This window comes from Zonotrichia leucophrys, chromosome 3 (assembly GCF_028769735.1).
Source record: "Zonotrichia leucophrys gambelii isolate GWCS_2022_RI chromosome 3, RI_Zleu_2.0, whole genome shotgun sequence".
Lineage (NCBI taxonomy): Eukaryota > Metazoa > Chordata > Aves > Passeriformes > Passerellidae > Zonotrichia > Zonotrichia leucophrys.
In genome coordinates, this window is record NC_088172.1 from 27,739,076 (window position 1) to 27,762,359 (window position 23,284).

General features: G+C 43.3%; 1 protein-coding gene across 2 annotated transcripts; it reads right to left on the reverse strand.

Annotated features, from left to right (window-relative positions):
* Positions 1–772: 772 nt before the first annotated feature.
* Positions 773–22,239, reverse strand: YWHAQ (tyrosine 3-monooxygenase/tryptophan 5-monooxygenase activation protein theta). Of its 2 annotated transcripts, none has more exons than XM_064707702.1 (6): positions 22,069–22,239; positions 20,685–21,063; positions 5,809–5,932; positions 3,296–3,459; positions 2,871–2,966; positions 773–1,842 (listed from the first exon to the last, which is right to left on the reverse strand). In XM_064707702.1, the coding sequence occupies exons 2-6, from the start codon at positions 20,976–20,978 to the stop codon at positions 1,783–1,785; spliced, it is 738 nt and encodes a 245-aa protein (XP_064563772.1). In that variant the 5' UTR covers positions 20,979–21,063; positions 22,069–22,239; the 3' UTR covers positions 773–1,782. The 2 variants fall into 2 exon arrangements, with proteins under 2 accessions (XP_064563772.1, XP_064563773.1); XM_064707703.1 differs by lacking the exon at positions 22,069–22,239 and adding an exon at positions 21,160–21,304 and having other exon boundaries at positions 20,685–21,084.
* Positions 22,240–23,284: the final 1,045 nt, after the last annotated feature.

Sequence of the window (23,284 nt, forward strand, 5' to 3'; positions counted from 1 at the left end):
CAGTTTTATTGTAGAAACACTCATTGTGCACACTCAATGAATAAAAACATGGAAGGTGGAAGATATACCACCAGAAGCCTTCAAGGAGTAGTAATATATATCCTTTTTTGCAATGTGATTTCTTGTCCAGCCACAACACTAACAAGAGTTAAATATTTTCAAAAACCCACCAACATGGGAAAGTAAGAGGTAGAGATTCAGGAAAAAAATTCTTAAGGGATCCAGGGGGAAAAGAAAAAAGGAGAGCATCATATTGTTACAAAAAGCCCCAAAAATGAGGGAAAACAGTAACACTAAATGTAGTCTAAGAACAAGAGAAAGCAGATCATGATGTAGCAGCACACAAACTAACATTCTAGAGCACAACAAAGTCTCTGCATTACTAAAAATGTAGCTGGAACACTGTAATGAGATCCATCAGGAAAAACACAAGGGAACACAGCAGAGAACTCCAATAGATTACAAAAAAAAATGCATTATTTAGATGAGAATATTTGCAAGCCATGAAAGAGTATCAAGAAATTGGCTATCTTTTCTTAGTTCATTACTAAGGTGAATCCATTTCCTCTAGTAAATTTAGTTCTTAAGAAGTCCACATGTCAGATTAACTATGAAAAGTTATCCAGGGTATTTTTTTAAAACAAGTTTCTTTAAAAGCAGACTTTTAAGAAGTATGCAATAAATTTGAGAAAGACATTTCCAGCACAAGATACTTACTTTTTAAGTTCAGCCCTTAAGTTATTATATGGAATTGTTACAAGTCAACAGTAGGTGGTTTATAAAATGTAATTTTATTTAATGTTACTTTGCTGTTACAGAGGGCATAACATTTTCACAAGGCTTTTTTGGGACTACAATCAATGATTAGCAACACACAATAGTGGTCCAAACTCTCTAACAATCACTGGACAAACTTGACACCTTCTCACATGTGCACAAACCTGCATGGAAAAGTACTAAATTTTATACTTGGACATGTGAACTTCAATTGGTTTTCCCATTCCAGTGTATTAAGAAATGACATGCACTTTAGTCTGCCAAAAAGCACTGCCTGTACTCCAGCAGTAACATGCTGCTTCTAATACATAGTAAAGTGAATACCAGAACTACAAAGGCAGGAGTGTAAGTGAACTTTTATTGGGAAGGGATATCAACTGAAACAGCAGCAACTGAAGATTAAGAGAAGCCCCTGGTTTTGAACACACAAGCTTCTGTATTACATGATACGGGAAGCAACTCAATTTGTAGTTTTCCAAACTTTAAATGCTCAACTTGATCTGGCCCAAAACTTCCATATTCCTACTGAAACAGATACACAGTAGCATGTGAAAGTCAATTATGGAAAGGAAACCCTGCAGAATAAGAAGGGAATGTGGAGAATTAAATGCTATGTGGAACACTCTTTAGTTGCAATTAACTACATTTTCATATCTTACTGTAATACAAAACACAGTCAACTGGCAGGAACTGGTTCAGATTTGTTTTTAAATACCAGGTACACTTTAGTCCGCTACATAAGTGTTTGGAAGTTACTCATGTTTATATGAAATGAAGCTATTAATACTTTTCTACAGCAGTAACCGCACACCAGGAAGGCCAGGACAAACACAAATCAAGGAATGGAGTTTTCCCAAAGCTGCAGTGTGAAAAGACTATAAATTGATTTCCATACACATGGATGGGTTTTCTTTGCTATAGGAAATCCAAGTGGAGCTATAAGGAATGGAGACGTGTAAAAAGGTTTTTTGAGAAGGAAAGGGAGAATGACGCCCCACGTGCAGTTTAGTTTTCTGCACCTTCTGCAGCATCACATTCTTCTCCTGCACTGTCTGATGTCCATAACTAGAAAGAAAAGAAGAACAGTGTCAGCTTTCAGAAGTGCAGCTTGAATTCCAAAAAGAGACAATTACTGAGTGTGAGGAAGAGATAATGAATTAGACTCTGCCCACAGAGTACCAGAGCACTGCACAGCCCCGGCTGCCAGCACCTGCTGGGGCAGAGCTAACTGAACAGAGCCCCCCATGCACAAGGAGCTTTTCCCTCAGGCACAGCACTCATGTTCTCAATGGCTCCAGCTCTTGTGCCTAACACTGAGCTGTGCCATGGATCCAGGCCATTCAACAGCCTCAACAGTAGCTCCAAGGGCAACTTCCATTTCAAACACAGCAGGCTGAATCCTGCAAGTGTAGATTGCCACTGGTTATCGAAACTAAGCACTTCACTCTGCTAACAACAGACACTTCTACTGAAGGACTAATGCAAAATAATAAATGTTGTCATAATTTTAAACACAGTAATTATTCAGAGAGGATATTCCCTGAAAAACTGCCATAGTTGCATATTTTAATACAATTTAGTTGTTCCACAAAGCAGTTTCTTAAATGGTTCATCGTTCTAATAACATACTCAAACAAACTGATTTTATTCTTAGTACATTGAAATTTCAGAGCTTTTGAATGAAAATCAGGACAACAAGTAAAGCAAGCTACACTGGATGCACACCAGGAGAAACCTTCTTTTGAGGTAGTCATCAAAAAATTTTGAGTAAATAGGTCACAGACGACATTTTTTACTTCCTTGTCCTATCTTAATATATTAGGTTGGGCTAAATGCCCCTTCTCCCCTCTACCATAAAGGCCATCACACCAGGAAGAATGTGAGCTATCCAGGCTGCTATTCCAGATTACACAGCATGGAGTCGGACATCAACTTACACAACGTTCAAACTAAGTTATGAAAAGGTATCATAGGCAAACAGCCCAAGTCAGTGCTGTGCTGTGTGTGAGAGGAAAGTAAAGATTATTTTCCATAACAAATTCAGTCTAAGCAAACACTTGAAGAACCAGATAATACAAAAAATAGCAACTTACTGTTAGGTTGTCTCTAAGCAACTGCATGATGAGAGTACTGTCTTTGTATGAGTCTTCGTTCAGTGTATCAAGTTCTGCAATTGCCTCATCAAACGCCTGGAATAGTTAAATCATCTTTAGCCTTTCTATTAACTGATCATTAAACAGAAGCTAAACCTATCAGAAAAGGTAGCTTAAAAAAAAAGCAACATCAGATGTTAAATGACCTGCTCTACTTGAAACAAAATCACACTAAGGACATAATAAAAGCTTCCCATGCTGCTGAAAATTTAAGTCACATTATAAATACAGCCTGCTTGTACCCCTTCAATCCCACTAACAATATGAGCTAGGAAACCAGAAACTTTAAAATTCATACAGTTTTAAGTATAAACTCTCTTCTACTTTCCCTGCAGGCAAAGTGGGAAAAAAAAAAAGTTCCTTACCGTCTTCGCCAGTGTGCAGGCAAGCTCAGGATTGTTGAGAATCTCATAATAAAATACAGAGAAGTTAAGAGCTAGACCCAAGCGAATTGGATGTGTTGGCTGCATCTCCTTCTTGCTGATATCAAATGCCTCCTGATAAGCTCCCTGTGAGTTTTCTATTGTTTCTGTAAAAGAATGACAAAGTGGTTTTGTGTTTGCTTGAATTTTTTTATAGATATTCCTACCTAGATCACTCCATTTGTAGGAGACTGTATACAAGCCTGTTCTTAGGAAAACAGTGCACTTACTTTAATCAAAGTAACGATCGTACACCCATGTTAAGTACAGCTGCCACACTGACAAAGCACAAGGAGCAAATTGAGCTACTACAGAGCAAAGGTATTCAAGAGAATAAACACACTAAATACACAGAACTTAGTAAACACAAGCATCCAAGACTGCTTCAGTCTTCAGTGGCCTTTGATACTTTGGGGGTGGGGAGGGAGAAATATTTGTTCATTACTTTTTCTACAGAACTCGTACTTCATTCCTTTCTCAGGATGGACATGTTCATGTGAGTTACGTGTGCAGAGTAATGAAGGCCCTTGAGGAAGTTTGGAAGGCATGTTCAGCATTTTCCTGAAGAAGAGAAGGTTTGCCTCCAAAATGTGTGTGTAGACAGGTCAAGATTAAAAGCCTCAATGTTGTGCCCAGAATAACTGGGACAAACACCACAGAGAAAAGAGGTTATCAGGTCAGAGAGTACTTCAGGAGTACTACCTATAATCTATTCCAGATACACTTCTAATAGACAACCAAAGGGCCAATAGCTGCCCTAAACATGCTGCAGAATGGAGAAAAAGAAAGGTCATTGCCAGAGCTCAAAATACTCTGTGAGGGAGCTAGCTAGTACTGGTACTGCTCCAGAAAATGCTGGTAAAAGAACTTGATAAGTAAAATATAATGAGTATTGAAAAGAGTAAAGACACAGTATTTACACAGTAATGAGTGCTGAAGGACTATCCATATGTTGAGAACAGGTGAAAGAAGGCAAAAGGCTAGCAAAAATCCAGGAGATAAATTAGCTGGTAAGTACATAAAATATATTTGAAGCTGAGAAAATAAACAGAAGTTTTGAGGTGGAAATCAGAAAACCTTAAAGTCTTGAAGTCTGTAAGAAGTTAAGCAGAAAAGTCTGCATGGTGATACAGAAACTGTAATTTCAGAGCTAAACCCCAGCAGGATCTGCTAACAAGGCTGTATCAACCAACCTCTCCTGCACTGTATCCCCTATCAGCACGTGTGACATTTAACTGCAGTCATTTTAGCAAACAGGAGCTGGTATTTCTATGCTTGGACAAGCCCAGATTTGTAGCTGTTGCTTGAGACAAAGTATAAATCAGATGATCCTTGGGAAAGCCAAAGGCAAGTTTTCTCTGCTACCCATGGATTTGCTGCTGACACTTGAATCAAATTAAGGGTTAAGAATTTCTGAATGCAACACATTAATGCAAAGACTTTTACTCCATATTTTCATCTTTCAGTGTGAATGCTCCTACAATAGAGGCAGACTAACAAAGCCCTTACTGAAGGGACAACCAGCCCCAGCCTCTCATGCACTGCCATTGGCTTCAGGCGGCCAACAAGGACAGATCCTGCCACACCCAACCCCAGGGAACACCACAACATCCAGGGGTTCCAGCAATCCCTCTCCTTGGTGTCACAGCATTACTGCACAACTAATTTTGGTCCGTTATGTAGAGACAGATCACTAGCTTATGCCATACCAAAAGATTTTAACATCACAACACTATCTGAGCATCTTGCAAGACAGTTTTAATAATTAATTCAATACATCTGCTCAAAACAGAGTTAAAATCTTCCCCAGAAGAGGTTCCCGAGGTACTTACAACTACCCATGCACCTGTTCTAATTCCTAGGAAAGGTCTACAGTCTCAAGATGCCCAGTACCAAGTGGCAGTTTCCAGGCCTTTCCTGCTGAATCCAAAAGGACAAACTAAAATTCCCATGAAAATCAATCATTTTAGAGTACAGCTCTAGCAAGAGTACTTGCTAGAGTATCAACCTAGTAATTTTGTGGGTTCTTTATAAACATAGGTGACTACAATGAAGTCTGCTTCACAGTGAAATCGTTAAAATTTGAAGACCAACACGACTCTACCATGGAGCACAAAATGTTACAGGGATTTGTTTACTCTCCCGAGCCAACTTTATTTTAGTAAAGAACTACAAACAAGCAACATTAAATATATTATCATACCTTCACCTACATTGTTTTCCAGATTTGAGTAAGCATTATGGAACAACTCTTCAGGAATTTAGGGTAGATGACACAACATCAGCTAAAATTCCCTGGCATACTTAAGGTCTAGTCAGATTTTGCTCTCAGTCTGTATGAAAACCGGAGATTTCTGACTGAAACACAGCTAACTCACGTGAATTTGGAGTCTGTGTATTTCATCTCCTGGCCCCTCACCCACGGAGCAGGGCTGGCAAAGACCCAAGGTACTTACGTTTTCTGTCATCACCACAGGCAACCTCAGCAAGGTATCGGAAGTAGTCTCCCTTCATCTTCAGGTAGAATACCTTGCTCTCTGGGTTAGTTGCATTGGCTATTAAGTATTTGTCCAAGAGCTCCTGAAACAACAACAGAACACACATTGACACACTGCAAACACCACTGCAACTAAGCTCAATCTACTTCTCTCCCAGATTCGAGTCCATCCAGTTTGGATGGACTCAAACATTTGCTACAAGGCTAAATGGAGTTCTAGGGCACATTCAGAACTAGAATAGATGCACACTTATTCCAACAAACTGAGTTGGCACACAACCTTAAAGATGAACAGCCAACTGGCCTATCAGACCGCAAGTAACAAGGGAAGGTTTATTGATGTAGTTTCAGGACTAAGTTTAGTTTCAGGATATACACTTCTCATTTCAAAAACGTTGAAATGAGTAAGCTTTTACTGGAAAAGCAAAACACAAAGTTTCAAAGCTACTTTTTTTTTTTCATCAATTCTGTTTATTAGACTTGTGATAAGGAATTTCCAGCCCACCTACCACATGGAGTCAAGGATTCAAACCTATTCAGTCAGCAGCCAACCTCACCAAACTGCACTAGCTCTTCACAAGGCTCTAAAGGAACACCTGCCTGCAGCACAGCAGGGAGGCATCCTCATATCCACCTTGCTATTCCCAGAATGGAAAGAGCTATACAGCGCTCTCCAGCACACCCTGAGCTGCATCAAACATCACTCCCCTTGTCCACAGCTCCCCTACCTGATACCAGAAGGACAAGGAAAGGTTTGCAAGCCTCCAGCAAGAGAAGGTAAGTCTCTCTCCAAGGCTGCAAGTCTTCCTAAGACAGGAGTGAAGAAAGGAGAGAAGAGGTACAGGACTCTCCCCTAGAGAACAGGGTAGCTCAGAGAACTGACAAGCAGCAGAGCAGCTTCTGGCTGACCTTGCCCCTGAACTCCAGAGATTTTACCCAACTCATTACTACAACCACCCATGCTCTCCAGAGTTGACAAAAGATGCAAGTGAGTTCAGATACACTCAAGGAAACCCTGCAGTACTCAGAGAAACTTCACAGTAGGAATGTAAGTGATAAAGATCTGCATTTACTTGTTTGGAAAGTAAACAGGTCAAAAAAGGAGCAGAAAGTTTCCACAAAGCTTGCACTGCTAGTTAAGATTTTTGTTACATGTATTTTTGTTACATGTTAGGACCATGTATCCAAATACATGAAGCAGCTACAAAGGAAATATTCAAGGAACTGTTAGCTTTGTGCACAAAAATCCTTTGCAGTTTAACTGACTACTAGAGCACTATAATCAAAACAAGCTAATTTTAGACACACTCCCTGTGCACACCACCATGCCATTATTACTTCCTTTAATGATCAATAGAAGCAGAGCAGTCCTGTTCAAAGTGTTTACTCAATCCAAGTCCATTTGATGTTTTGGCAACTATTTTAAACTGACACTTGTAGTAGGGCACTTCCAATTGGGTTAAAAAAGCATTTTTGCAGCCAAACTGTATGTGTCCCATGGATGCAACATTGCAGTGCCCAGACTGGCTGCCTCAGAGATCCCCACCAAGGCAGTAAGGCAAGAACAGAGTCATAGCTGCCCTTGATACCACTCTAGGGAAGGCAGCAGAAGGTAAGATGACACCAAGCCTGACACACCCTTGCACCTACCAAATCAAAGACAGATGCTTTTAAGAGTTTCTGTAAGGCTATAAAACCACTGCCAAAGCCTCGACACTGGCTATTTGGCAAAGGCATAAGTGAGGAATCTGTGTAACAGTTTAACACAGCCAAGTATGCAGGGGCTTGAGCAAACATATAGAACAGTGCAGCTCACTGGTGTTATGGAAAAAGCAGCAAAACCTTAGGTCTGTTTCAAAACAAGAGTTAAAATGTAGTAGGCAGCTGAGTAATACAACATTGTATTAATACTGTTATTGTGCATGAATCATTCCATACTAGAATGAGTTATTCCCACTTGACAAATTTCTGCAAAGAAAAGAACTTCACATTTTGGTTCAATGTTTTCCTAGTGCTTTTCTCCTGTGACAATGTCCACGTCAGCCATAGAAGTGCAACACTACACAAATCAGTTTCAGTCTCTGAGACAACAATGTGGTCACATCAAGTCTAACATTTGAGCTTGATTTTCCAAGAAACTGCCCAGAATGATGAAATGTGACACATAGTACACCTGTGGTTTAGAAAGGTTCCTTAAATCCACGATGTTTGAAGAGTAACCACCAGCCTCCAAAAGCCATCCTATGGTTGGGACTGCATTGAGTAGCAGAGATGTGACCTATCCATGTGCTCAGAGGAGCTGTGCCACAGTCTAAGGAGCACTGACCAGACAAGCAGTGAAGATACTATATAGCATTTTAAATAAGGAATTTTGCAAAACTGTATCTTTGTTTCATCTTTCAAATACTGAAATACAACTTTCAAGATGTTACAACTACATCAACAAGGAACAATCGGGCACTTTTCTTTTATGCTTTCCAAAACACAGAAATTTCCTGTATACTTAGCACACAAAAAGTATTACCCATTTTATTACAAAATTTTGTCTTTTTGTAGAAGAGGCAGCTCTAGCTCTAGAGCTGACCTGGCTTGGTTATGGCTGAAAAATACTTATCCCCTGGAATCTAGTGCACACTAAAGAATGCTTACAGGAAAGCTTTAGTGTGGCCAATTTAAGCCAAATCTGAAAGCTACACTCCCTAGGGCATCAGTGCCCACTTGTTCCTCCCCCCAGATGGGGTAGGCCCATTTTTTCTGGGAATATGAAAGGATTTTGCTGTGCCAGCCCTCCACAAGCAAGCAGCACTGTGGCCTGTGTGCCAGTGCATCCCTAAAATGCTGCCTTCGTTAGGCACATCTGATAACCAGTGGCTCTGTCCAAACTTCAGAGAAACTTAGAGAAAAAAGTGATGCAGAGAATGAGCTGCAGTTTGTCAGACAGCAAAGAGTGGGTTATTTCCTAGGCACTTCTCAGGCAGAGAAGCTCAGTAGCCCAGCAGCTCTCACTCCCAGTTCATCTTGAGGGCCTCCTAATCCTTCCATAACACAAGTGGGGAACAGACCTGTGCCTTTTCCTTCAGCTGGGGTGGAACATTCTCCTTCTGGACTTTATACATACTCAGTTTTGTTTTTTTAATAGCCTTAAATGGAACAAGATCTCATTTCTGAATCACGTAGGATAGAATCCAAACAGACTTTGAGTGAAGCTGATTATTTTTCAGGTCAGATGTTAATCTTTCAAATCAATAATTTATTTGCTGTACTTCATGAGCCTTTCATCTCAGGATTATCATAACTTCTTGAAAGGCATCTTACCCTCCCTCTCAGAGACAAAATGTTGGTGGAGTAGTGAGAGCACACAGCACAGTAAGCCAAGTTATTTGCTTTACACTGCTGTGAGTCAGTAATAGCATGGAAAACTCACAATTTCCTGCATCTCTTCTCTCATCTTTCCTCACCTGGACATTTTTACCTTTCCAGCAGAGAGAAATTAGCCAAGAATCCTTATTTTCAACATCAGCTGATATTAAGTAAAATGGCTAGAGGCAGGCAAAGCAATGAAGCAGACCACAGAAAGCATCAAAATTTTTGTGATTTTACCTAGGCAGAGACAAGCACTGCCAGAGGCATGATTCTGGGATGAAGTAAGGCAATACAACAGACTACCATCCATGCTCACACACAGTCAATGTGCCCATCCCTTTCATGTATTAAAATACAGCTGCCACCATCACTTAAGAATTGCAGCTCTTCCCATCACCTTCTAAAGCAAGCCTTGAGAAACCAGCAATGATGTGCTCTGCACCACAAAACACGCCTCAGAAGCTGCAGGAAAGCCACACAACGCCCAGGCTGCTGATCTGCCCTGATGGGGGGGCCTCTCAGAAGCAGGAGCAGTATAAAGATGCAGGAATCAAAGCTCTATCCTCAGAGCAGACCCTTTGTGTCCCACTGCAGCTGCATCACAATGGGTTTGCAGTGTGACAGGCTGTGGTTGGTAGCTGCTGCCTCCCCCACAGTGCCATATTTCGTTCAAGTGGCGTGCTGGTCCTCCTAGAGCGTGACAAGATTTCCCACTCCTCTTCTCCTAAGTGCTGCTCATCCATCTCAGTTTATTTCCACCTTCACAGCGTGCAAATACTCTTGTCATCCTAACAGCATCATATTCTCACATATGATATTCTTTTCCCCTCCCATGAAAGGAAGGTTTATTTATCTGCTATAGAGATGCCAGCAACAAAGGGCTGACGCTCCCTGGAACAGGTCTGCAGCTGCCTGAAGAACCACGGGGAGCAGGCTGGGAGCCTGGCAGCTGGATACTTCTTCCCCTAAAAGCTGTGGCTTTTTTCTTTTTCTCTCCATTGGCAAACATATTCCTCTACATGCAAATGAAACTTACATTTCAATTGCCTTTTTGGAGCCTTCTCCACTCTACTCTTGCTCTTTCCCAACTAGGTAAGTATCCTCTCAGTCTCTTTTCCCTTCTGTTTAAGTAGGCTCAAGGGTTGAGCACGTGGTACTCACTGACCACTGCAATTCACCTGAGCCAGAAATACTAAGTCTATCTGCTCTCACCACTTCCCCATTTTTTCAGCTTTATGAAAAGCAAGCTCTGAAGGAATGTCAGGCATACCTTTACCTGAAGGTATGTCTGACACAGACAAAGCAGCTCCCTGAAGACAGAGCTCCTTAATAATTATTTGTGGTGTGTGCATCCAGCCAACCTCTCCTTACAACACACTGGCCCACGTCCCCTGTAACTCATGCTCCAGTCCCACTCCACACATGCTTCCTGTTTTCTCTTTTCAGGGCAACACCTCCTTGAAAAAGCTGACATCATAACACAAGTCCCACTTTCTCCCCACCTAAGCCTATTTTAAAGGGCAAGACTGATTGAGACATTAGATTCAGCCACAGTGTACACTAAATACTTTCTATACAGTTTAAATACAGGGTAGGGTCAAGTGGCAGAAAAATACCACTGCTATCTGGTCTGTGCTGTTCTCTCTTCCCACATATCCAGCAATAAAAAATCTCAACAGCAAAGATGAATTTGGCAAAAACCCATCTTGAATACCCAACTGACCTTTTAGCTTCCTTCAGCAGTTGTGCCACTTAGACTTCATTAAGAGTAGCAAGTATATGAGTGCAAGTCTCCACATATTCTTCACACTTAGCCATTCAATACCAGAGGATAAAGGTGAACCAGGTCAGCTCCAGAGATTGTCTACTCATCACAACTAGTTTGAGACCAATTTTCAAAGGACATTAAAGACAGCATGTGCTTAGGTACAGACAGAAGTTCTCAATGTGGTAAACTCAAGTAAACCAAAACATTTACAATGCCACCATCACTCAGATGTCAACACCTATGACCTGTTTGGGTCACAACACCAGCACCAAGTTATTTAATGTTATGCTATTAAAAGACAGATATACATGGTCATTTGCATTCCTCACTGAGTAGTTTAATTTTGTTCCACTAAAAGGAAAAAAGTCTATGTAAAAGTAACCATCAGAAACAGCAACGCTCTCAAAAAGTTTGTCCCATAAGTTAAGCTGCTGCATGGTATTTAGCAAGGAGGAGTGTGTTGATGCTCTAAGTGGCTGGCACAAAACTTTCTGAATGAAGTCTATGTTGGATAAAGTTTGATTTTTCAAGTCATTCTGTTTCAGCAATACTCTTGAGCCTTAAGCCCACGTATCTTACTTCAAGATGTTTAAAATACCTTATTTCAGCACCATCTCCATCTTCTGGGAATGTAATTTTAAAGGCTATTTTTAAAAGTGAACATCCTAACAGTTTGTGTGAAGTAACAGGCATTACAGGTTTTAGTAATTTAAAACAATGTCCTTCACCTGGCTTGAACTCCTATGACACAAAAAGCATCTAGAAAAACACCCAAACCTTATAGTAGTAATTTTTTGACAGAAGAACAAACTAGTAAATATCAATACTTATAAAATCAAAGAAATTATATTCCTCCTCACTGCATAATGAAAAAGTTTAATTATATGGAAAAAAAGAAAGAAGAAAAAGAAAAAAGAAACCAAGTTGAACTTCTGCTCAGCAGCTCTTAGCTGTCCAAGTGTTGTCAGACCTGCCAGCAGAGGAGGTGCTGCCATTCCACAGGGTACCAATTTTTCACAGGTTTTACAGGAACTAGACTGAGTTCCATTGCTGTTTCCTAGATGTTTCTTTGTTTTCTGAACTGACACTGAATGTTCTCTATTTTGAGCTCTAAGTGCTTTTGGGTTGTTTTGTTTATTAAGGAGCACAGCCTCCAGGAGCACAGATGTTACCTGGTAACAGCAACTAACTGATTACTTCATGTTGTACCATACACTAATTGGCCAAACCCCACAGAACCAAAAAGTCACATGCAAGTGAAGAAACTGTTTCAAAATAAACCTATTTTGAGACAAGGTTCCTAAAAATAATACACAAGGCACAGAGTGCATGTCAACACTTCTAGCAAGTTACCTCACCACCCTGAAACATGGATCCAACATCCGAGTCCCATCTAGATGAGCAGCCTGCATCTCACAGGAACACCAGGAGTGAATGAGGCTGCATGAATTCAGGGCTGCAGTATGCAAAATATTTGAAAACATTATTCAGTCCCAAGTATTTTTGATGGTCCATTCAGATCCAATATGAAACAAAAAGATCTAGAAGCAGCCTAGACAGAAATGGTTTCCACCCCAATTGCAGTCAAAAAGCAAAGCTAACATTGGTGAGGCAGCTCAGACCAACGTAATCACCTAATATAACTTAAATGTGAATTTAAACACATCAAATATTCCAAAGTCTCTGACAGCACAGATGATTGGTGTGGGCTCAGACCTTTCAATAAGGCTTCTACTCACAAATGACTGCCTGTTTGAATCGTCTAGCAGAGCAGTATTTAAGACTTCTTGACTATTTTAAGTAAAATCAGTCATTCCAAAGTCCACAGTATGACTCACTGAAACCTAGGTGTTTTTTAACGTTCAGCAGTTGTTTTCTTGACAGGAAAGGGAGAGTCCCGTGCTGCAACAGAAAGATCACTTTACTTTCAACACTGTAATTCAGCAGAACTGAGTTCTTCATCCTTCAGGATTCAAGCTCTATGCATCAACTCCTTTTGGGAGAACATTAAGTGATTTTCATACAGACCTCTCCAGACTAACAGTGTTTCAGTTTATGTATTGAGGAAAATATGTGTGTACCTTTCCAGTAATGGCATGGCCTTAAGATGACCCGACAAAGCACTACTGAAAGCAGAGACAAATGTACCTGACATGAAAACAGAGAGGGTGACCTAATTCATCTTTTCCATTTGGTTCCATGTCTTTGTCTATATAGTTTTAAGAACTGGCAGCCAATACCTAGGATTGGCCCTGAATGAAGTATCTGGAATCTCACTTAACAAATGCGCTGAAAGCCTGAGCTGCAGCACGTCTGCCCACACTATTCCCACCTGGGGTTGAGATTAATTTAATCTAGAATTTACACTCACTGCTTATACTTCTCCTCAAGTTAGAAAGTTCTGTGGTCCCCAGAGAACTATGGAAGCCAGGAACTAGAAATGTATGGAAATACAAGTTCTCCTTTTTACAGATTTTTCAGACAAGATGAACAATACAGTGAAAGTCAGATTTAAGTTTTTATGGAAGACCCTAAAGTTTTCTAGTTTTCCTCCATCTAATGTAGAAATGAGTATTAAAAAAGAAGTCATTCCTCTTTTCAAAAATTATAAATTTTTGATGAATTAATGGCCATACAACACAGCCAAAAGCTTTCAGGAAAAATTCTTTCGTATCTGACATATTTATCTCAAATTGATTCTAACATTCTTCCACGACTGCGTTTTACATATTTCTAATTCCTCAAAATACTTCCAAGTGCTCTTCCCTTCTTAGCAAACACACATTTTAGACACCAGATCCTTCCCTTCAGAATCCTGGCCATCTAAAAGCTTCTTTCAGCATCCATGCACAACATTGTATAGTATCACGGAATCAAACAAAAAAGTCTAATTTTTCATTTAAAAACACTTTCTGCTCTGCAGCTACAGAAGCCTAAAGGTAAGATTCAATGACTGGCCAAGGTATAGCTAGACTAACAGCACTCAAGAGGAACAACAGCTCATGAGAGTTATGTGGTCTTAAGGTACATTGCCCTTACACAAAGCACTAATTTTGACTTGCTTTAGTTCTCATCTCTCTTTGGGAGCTCTTGATCAGAACCTTGGGATCACTGAAACTCAAAATGGCAACACAACAGATGCACTTTCTTCCCACTGCATAGTGTAGCTTGGAAGAGCCTTTTGCATCATCCAACTTTATCCTGAAGGAAACCCAGCAATGTATTATTTTTCTCAATCCATTGGGACTGTGATTGGGAGCGTGCCAGTAATTTGTTATTCCCCAAATGAGACAACCTACAACAACTTCCTGAAGAAGTTTTGTCCAGGAATGATGTGGCTGTCAGATAGGTAAGAGTATATATAGTGTATTTAGAAAAGCTATTACTAAAGCAAATGCAAATTCTTCTGTGTTCAGAGCTGAACACTACCCATATATCAGGCTACTTCAGTGAATGGATCACATAAATTAAGGGAGAGAATAAAGAACAATAGAGCAAATAATAAATCCTTATCAATAATAGAAATGCTAAATCAAACCCTTGATTACTTAAATTTAGAGACAGGTACAAGCAAAATCATAGCTAATTCATGACTTCCAGGTCTTAGATCTTGACACCTGATGTTTCGGTGGGTGCACAGACTACAAGATGTGAAACTCAGCACTCAAATTGTTTTGGTGCCTCTCCTAAGTGCCCAGCTCACACAGACTGGGCACTGTTACATATTCAGATATACAGGATGGATTAGCAAATGGCAAGCTTACAAATCCTCAGTATGCACAGCTCAAGTGTTCTCATGTTGGTTCCAGCTTCCTGGGATGCAGAAAGGATGAGGAGGAACTTATATATCCCTCCAATAAACTTGGTGGAGCTATACTGAGCATCACAATGCAGTGCTCAAGAACAGCTATTACTTACCTTATTTTTGTGACAGAATTGGCTTCAAGTTTATTGGCAGTAAGAAAGCACCTGGCCCCTCAGTCTCAAAGGCCAAGAGCATAAAGCTAAATATGAAAACATTGATTAATGAAGCATGCAGCTTCACCTACCAAAGGATACCCATGCACTTTTACCAGCCCTTCCTCTGCTGTTTTCTTTGCTACCTTCCTCTGAAAATCAGGCATCCTCCCACTACTGAAACCAGAATACCAAGTTGCAATGCCTGTACAGAAACTGTACAATCTACTCCTTTAAAACTGTACTAAACGACCCCAAATGGTATGTCAAAGAAATCAAGTGTAATAACCTTCAAACTCAAGTGTGTTCTTTCCCCATCAAGCTCTCTCTCTCTCACATCCAGGCTTCTGTGTTTTTCCTCAGAAAGGCCTCTCATCACATTAGCATCCAAGGTAGTAGAAGTGCCTGTGAGACAACTGTCTAGCAGGTAAGCCTGACAGTGATTTACAAAATCTGTTAAAAGCTTCACTGCATTAGCAGAAAAACACAATTTTTGGTTTTGTTGTCCAGTTTCACCTAGTGAGCACATCCTACTTTCTCAAGGCCACCAAAGCCATAAATGTGCTCCAAGAAATGCAGTAATTCTAGACAGCATTCAGATGTAAGGGAGGGGGCAGCAAGCAATGACTGCATGGGATGGAGGCTGCAGCTCCAACAGAATTCCTTGAACTATTCTCAGCTGGACTCTGTTCAAGAACCTCAGTGCACTCTAGGCTTTGTTTCTGCAAGAATCAGTCCCTTTTCAGAAATCATTAAGTTTCCTTTGCACAAGAGTGAGGATTCCAGCAGCAGATTCTATTGAAAGATGACAGAGAAGGTAAGAGAAGGTAAAACTATGAATTGAAATCCACAATTCTTACCACAAATGTGTTGATGGTTGCTAGAGGTTGTACTAAGAACACAAATCATCTCTCTCTCCACAAATTACTTTTCACAAAAAAAGATTATTTATTCCAAACTACTCATTCAATTCACATTCACTCCACAATTCTGGACTTACCAAGAAGTAACATTCCCAACCTAACTTTTATGAAGTAGCCTTTCCCTTTAGACAGTCACTTAAGAATAGTAGTTCCTTTAACTTAAAAGAGGTTAAAAGTGTACATGCAACACTGTCCCAACCACAACTAGGACAACTAACTCAAGTCCAAATCTAATATTAAGTGATTAGCATGCCTGACCTTCAAAATAAAACTGTACACGGTTTCCTGTATCAAAAGACTACACGTAATACCCTTTTATTTGTGGGTTTCACCTCTATACCACATACATTTCTGTGCAAACTTTCTCTCTTCCCTGACAACAGCAACACAGAGACAAAGAATTCACAAGATATGAAATTTTGGCAATTGTTTAGACAGCATCATGAAGCTGATACCTACTGAATATGACAAATTTCTACATGTGCAAAAAACCCCACAAAGATTTCATTTTTCTGTAGGCCAAAAGTAACAGTAGGGAAGAAATAGGACTATGGTCAAAGTTATTCATCATCAGACATCAGATATTTTAGCTGATATGAGGAATCTATTTGCTGCTGCAATAAAATGCCAACTTCACTTTCAATGGATCTCTGAACTTGTGCTGTTGAAACAAACTGCTCTAAACATCACCCTCTAGCATGGGGATTTTTGTTCTACTCATTTTAAGTAACTAACTTTAGAACTAGATCTATAAAATGGGTAATAATCAGAAGTGGACAGATTTTTTTACTCATTTTCATTCGCTTTTATTGTTTCTTAAGCATGTGAAGCAGCAGCAGCAACAACATTGCAACCTCGGGGAGGAGGGAGGGAGGGAGGAAGGAAAGGGGAGCCGGCAAGAGCAACACACCAATACGCGCTTACAACAATTACCAGTAAAATCTCAGAAGATCAAAGCATCCACCAGCCTCAAGACAGTAAAAATACAGACAATACACACCTATAGCTCAAAACTCCTTCATTGCAGGCACTGCCACAGGGTGGCAAAAAGAGCCAAGAGCACAAGTAATGCCACTGCTCCCTCATTTCTCAGAGTTCACAATGCCATCACTCATTTCTAGAGAAACAAGCCAACACGGGCCTGACACAATACAATGTAAAAATGTTTACAGAAGACACTGAAAACTGATGTTGAGAAACAACTTAAAAGCCTCAGGTATGTAACTTTTCTACACAAAATTTTCTAAGAATATTTAAAAAACACTTTAACACTTCAGCTAGAGACAGAAGAAGCAACAATCAAGACATAGTTGTTTTCAAGCCCTAATGACTCTGCATATTCATCAAAATTTGAACTGTGGGCACATAGTTACCAAATCTTATCTCTATTACTCCACGAAGAGCTCCAACACATCAGGACCTAGAAACTGAACACAAACAAACAGGCACAAACCCCCTCAAGCTGCAAGTGGAGAGTGCTCCCAGGCAAGGGCTGCTGTTTTCCTGCCTTCACATTACTGCTCTCTACAGAACAAAGGGGCCTGAACGCAACACAAGTTATAGCCGTGCAAAATGACCAAGGCTCTCAGAAAACCCACCAGTTTAATCTACTTTCCCAGAAAGGTTCCAATTCTAAAGTTAACTTTTAAAAAAAACCTATTTTCACTGAACAGTGAAGTGTGCATAAAATTAAGCTGATCTTATACTGTGTGTTCCATCTTCAAAGTTCTCTACACCATTTCACTAATTATAGGAAAGTTGCTGCTGCATCCACCCCTTGTACATTATCTAGTACCTGTCTTGAAATCACTCAGGTCAGGAGAAAGCAACATGGACTTTGTGCTCAGAATATATGAATCAACATAGTGTAACTTTATCTTGAAAAAAATTAAGTTGCTAACCTGTTTCTTTAGTCAAGGAGAAGAAAGTTTCAAGAACAGTTCTAACTATGAGTCATAAGGGATGATTCAACATTAACTCTCTACATTACCAAAGACTTAGTCAATCAATACAGGGAGTTCAGCAAAACCTCCTAGTGTACCTTTCAAATAAAACATTTATGCAAGTTGTTTGACAGCCATACCATTTCTCTATTAAAGAGCTACTCTCATCTGAAAGACCAGTCATAAAATTAACATCTAAAAAGCATTCAGATCATGCCTACTTGCAAGATAGGCAGTTAAAGAATGATAGTTAAATACTCAGTAAAAGCTTTATTTTTATGTATATATCTATATACAGATATCTCAACGTAATTCTGAATGTTTGTATTCTAGTGGTGATTAAATTTAAGTACTTTATCAAACCATGACCTGAAACAATGCCTACTTAACTGGCTTGGGGCATTTTTTTTCAGGAAAAAGTAATTACAGATTCCATGTTCCTGCCATTTTAATTAAAAAAAATAGCAGCATTTTTAATGCTAGCACAACTACTTATATATGGAAGACTTAGAAATATGCCACACCAGTAGTTAAAAAAAACCCTTTTGAAAAAACTGTTAGTAGTATGACTAACAGCAGTCACACTCCACCCAACACACCCACCCCTGCTAAATCCAAATACTCCAGATGACAAGCAACCTTTCCATACTACTTGCCAGCAGTTGTTACAGTTTAGCTGCCTTCCTGGAATTAAAAAAGCATCTCTGAGATTCAGCTGAAGAGATGTGAAAAAGCCACAAGCTGTTACCATAGTACTAGTACAGAAGCAATTATCATTCAAAGGAGGAGCCAAACCCATGGTGTGGCTCAGCTTTAGGAAAGCCATCCTTTGTACCGCCTGCTCCTCCCCAATTCCAGCCTCTCACATGCTGACTCACGGATCATAGGAGTGGTACATGGAGAGGAAAGGGAGGCAATCAGAAGAGAACAGAACTGCACATGGCCCTCAAAGGTAGAATAAAAAAAGGAAGGCCTGCAGTAGACAGCCAACACCTCCTCCTACCAAAGGAAGGCACATCTTTGCAGCAGGTCAGGACGGGACAGGAAAAGCATGCTCAGCTGCGGCTTTTGCTCTTCACTACTTCCTGCAGCCTCGCGGGCCAGAAGGGGAGAGCTGCCAACAGGCCACTGCTGAGAACAGAGAATGACTGGAGTGCAGTGAAAAAATCATCCAGCACAGGAAGAGCTTGCTCTCCCTACACTGCAGGTCTGTGCTAGCTCGGCTACCAGAATCCCTGCTGGCTACCATCACACGGGGCGCAATAACTTCAGCAGGGACACCGTGTGAAGGGGCCCACTGCCTCTCCCTATGGAAACACGAGCTCCTTGCCAAAATGGTACAACCAGTATGAGATCTTATGCATCACCTTCTCCAAGGCACTAGATTTGGTAAAAGGACAAAGGGAGATTAACAAGTCTGAAGAGTGAGCTTTACATGGAGGTCCTAAGAAATTAGTTCTGAAGTGGGGCACTGAGTAGAGAAAGAAGAGTGACACAAATGCTGGCACTCATCACACAGGGTTCTAGTGAAACTTTAGTCACAGGAAGCAGGAATCCTACAGAAGTCCCATCATTTTCACCAAGGGGAAAGTTGCACAATTTCAGTACACCTGTAACTGGAGAAACAATTTTGCTCTTGTGAAAGGCATGGGCTCTTAAATGTGCTAAGGAATTAAATGATTCATAAAGCTAATAAACATGAAAATTATTTTCAAGACAACTCACTTTGATTTAGAAAGAAAGAACAAACCTAGGTGGCAGCATACAAGGAAGCATACAGGTATTTTCAGCACAATCCAAAGAAGCATTCCCTTATACATGAGTCAGAACACTTAATCAAGAAGAAAAATCAGTTACTTCCAGACTAGTCACCTTTAAATTCACATCTCCTAAGCAAATCTGGAATAAATTTACCTCAAAATTGTCTATTTCCTTATAGACTTGCTTCCTCCTGGTCTCACATTAGCAATACTAGACACCAAAAAAAAAAAGTAACTACGAGGAGCAAATCAACCACTGAAGATGATCTGCCACGAAATTACTACTGCATTATGCACATGCAGTTTCCTGCAGATACAATTCCCTGGTCATGGAGAATTGGGTCCAGCAGTCTCCACACTGCTGACACACATCTCTTGAGCTTTCCACTACAGAATTCCATCTGGAATTCTGCTGCTTCCACAGAAATGTACTTCTGTGCCTGATGCATGCTTAGGGTATCATTCCAATCTTTACACCTTAGCTTCACATTGCTCCATCATTACTGCAAACTCATCTCAAAGAAACCCTGAGAAGTCAGCTAGCATTTAACAAGGAATTTCTACAGGTCACTTTCCCCCTTCAATACAGATGTCCAAGTTTGTAAAGCCAAATTTATAACATTCCTCAAAATGTCTCTTGAAGACCCTTTCAGAGTACTGTTCTTCGTGAGGAAGTAAACAAAATGCACACATTGTTTCAATGTTTGTAGCAAGTTATTATCTGATCTCAATAAAGGGGTTTGCACATTTCCAGCTTATCTTAGTAATAGGTTTACTAACCACAGCAGAGGCTAAATTCTCTGTATCTCTGCAACTACGTGGTTAAATACTACATATGGATCACTCCACCCAAAAATGTACCTCACAGACACCCAAAACTGAGTATCTCAAATACCTCTAGACATACAGGGCCAACAGCACAGTGCAGCTGATCCTCCTCATCACGGTGACCCATGTAAGGGCTGCAGAAGTTATGGTACTGACCTCACCTACCCCAGCACAAAACTGCATGATATAACCCAACCGAGTTCCCAATGCTTCCCCCCAGTACAGCAGCACACTTAAATACTGCATTTCTTTACCTTTAACAAAATATAAGAAAAAACAAAGCCCCCACTTACCAGCACCGTGGTGCAGATGGACCTGAGCTCAGACTCCACCTTCTCCCGATAGTCCTTGATAAGCTGCATCTTCTTGTCACTGGTGTCTGTCTTCTGCTCGATGCTGGAGATGACCCTCCAGGCCGAGCGCCGCCCCCCCACCACGTTCTTGTAGGCCACGGAGAGCAGGTTGCGCTCCTCGTTGGACAGCTCGGCCCCTTGCTCCGTCACTGCCTTCATGCAGGTGGCCATGTCATCGTAGCGCTCGGCCTGCTCAGCCAGCTTGGCTTTCTGGATCAACTCGGTCTTATCCATGGTGGCTGGCAGTGGGACAAGAGCAGTGCAGTAGCAGAAGAAGCTGGAGATGTCACACTATCAACACGAGAACGCACCTCAAAACCTGACAGAAAGAAGACAGCAACTATGATGCCAAGATAAACACCACCGAACACGACCCTACAGCACCCACTGCAACCCAGCAAAAAACGAGAATTACTGTGAGCCTTGCCTTCCCTTCCCCATCTCCAGGTGCTCCTCCTGGAGAGGCGGACTGCAACACCCTGCCCTTCCACGCAAGGCTACGGGGACTCGTCCCAAGGGTCCACCCCTCGGGAAACCACGACCTAGAAACCCAGGCGGAGAAGTCACACTCGGACGGCAGCCAGCCGCCCAAGCAGTGGAAATAGCTGCTTTTCCATTAGAAAAAAGTCATCACCCCACTTCTCCTTCGTACCCTACGTGAGCATATTAATATGCCTTCTAACAGGGACTGTGGAATGATTCCTGGTTACCACCCTGCCTAGGGCCCTCGCCCAAAATCCCTGCCCCGGTGTGCTAGCAGCCCTGCGGGCGAGCGCCGAAGGCAGGCGGGCATGAATGCCGGGACTGGCGGGAAAAATACATAATAAAAGCAGCAAGGCGAGCTCGGCGCCGGCGAACGCAGCAGGGGTTAACCCCTCCAGGACCCGCCTCCCTGGGGGCGAGCGAGGCCGGGGCCGCGAGGCCGGGGAGGGGGCCCCGGGCGCTTCTCCTCCCCGCGGCGGGGCGCGGCGGACCCGGCCTCCCGTCTGCCTCGGCGGCCGTCGATCCGGACCTCGGCGCGGCGGGGGCCCCGGGCTGCCGGCGGGGAGCGCGGCGGCTCCCGGCACACGGCAGCGGGTGCGGTCTCGTGCTCAGCGGCCGCGTCTCGTGGGACGGCAAGGGGCGCGGGGGAGGTCGGTGGAGTCCCCGTGGCGACGGGGCGGGAAGAGGAAGCGGCGGCGGGTGCGAAATGGCGGCGCTGGATGCACCTCCCGCTCCCCGGGGCCGCCGAGCTCTCCACGCCGCGATCACAAAATGGAGGACGCGGCGGGAGGAGGCAGCGGAGCGGGGCCCATCCCGCCGCCGGCCGCGGCCCCGCGCTCACCTGGGTCCGCCGGGCTGTGGGGCCGGGCCGCACCCGGTCGGTGCCGCGCTCGGGGCTGTGGCGGAGAGAAAGAGCCGCTCCCGTCTCGGCCGAGCCAGCGCTGAAGGGCGTTGGCGCGCGCACCGACCCGCTGCGCGGCCCGCGCCCACGCGGCCAATAGCGGCTCGGCCTGCGCGCCCGGCCCCGCCCCCCCGCGCACTGCCGGCCAATCGGGGAGGAGCGCGCCGCCGCGGGGGCGAGCGCGGGCAGGGCGCGAGCTCGACTGGGCCCGTGGGCTGCGGCTGGGGCCACGGGGTTTCCTCCAATGAGATCCAGGGTGGGGTGACGTCACTGTCGCCATGGTGACGCCGCTACAACCCCCCCCTTTCCCCCCCCGCCCTTGCCCCTTCCTCCCCGCCCGGCGCCCGGGACCGGGAAGGGGACCGGGGATGGAGGGGATGGCGGGAGCGGGGCCCGGGGCTCCCTGTGGAAGGGCCCGGCCGAGGCGGTGCCCGTGGCGGCAGCGGGGCGGGAGCGGGGGGGGCGAGGCGGTGCCCGGGCCCGCAGCACGGCGGCTGTTGTTCCGCCCGCGGGCGGCCGCGCCCTCGGGCCGCTGCTCCCCGCAGCGCCGGCGGGCGGGAGCTCCCGCAGGAGCGGGCGGCGAGCCCGGCCCTGCCCGGGCGGACCTGCGGCGGCTCGGGCGCGGCACGGCTGGGAGCGGCCGGGCGAAGTCCGGGCGCTGCCGCCGCCCGGTGCCGGCGCCGGCCGGGTCTGGTACAGGCACTGCGGGGCTTCGCGTTCCCGAGTACGTGTGCCCGGGGCCCCACGCGGGCACAGGCAGCATTTCCCATAAGCAGCGATCAATATATTTGCTTGTTTCCATCCTTTTCATTTCACCTTAATTCTTTAGAGGTCAGAACATGCTATGACGTGCAATAGTAGCGAGTTCCCCCCCCGTGGCTGGATAAAGGATAAAGGTGAGGCACCTATGGCCATAGGTAGGTGCAAAACCTTGGCTGAGTAGATGCATGGCTTGTGAGCACTCACGCTGCCCGAGCCTCAGAGGATGTGGTAAGGACACGGTGGGTTTGTGTTGTTGGTCTTGCTGTACAAAATCAGGTCAAGTGCATCTGGTGAATCAGGGCTCAGGCGAGGTCAGGCTCTCCAATGTCTGTGCAGTACCATGTCTGTGCGTCAAGTGATGAGATTTCTCACCTTTGTTTTCAGCATCACCAAA

Bases quoted from the DNA above. Each gene is read 5' to 3' on its own strand.
- YWHAQ (XM_064707702.1), bottom strand. From the start codon at position 20,978: ATGGATAAGACCGAGTTGATCCAGAAAGCCAAGCTGGCTGAGCAGGCC. The intron at 3,460-5,808 runs GTAAGTACCTTG...ATTCTTTTACAG, and splicing joins CTGTGGTGATGACAGAAAAC to AAACAATAGAAAACTCACAG. The intron at 1,843-2,870 runs GTAAGTTGCTAT...TTTTCTTTCTAG, and splicing joins TGCTTAGAGACAACCTAACA to TTATGGACATCAGACAGTGC.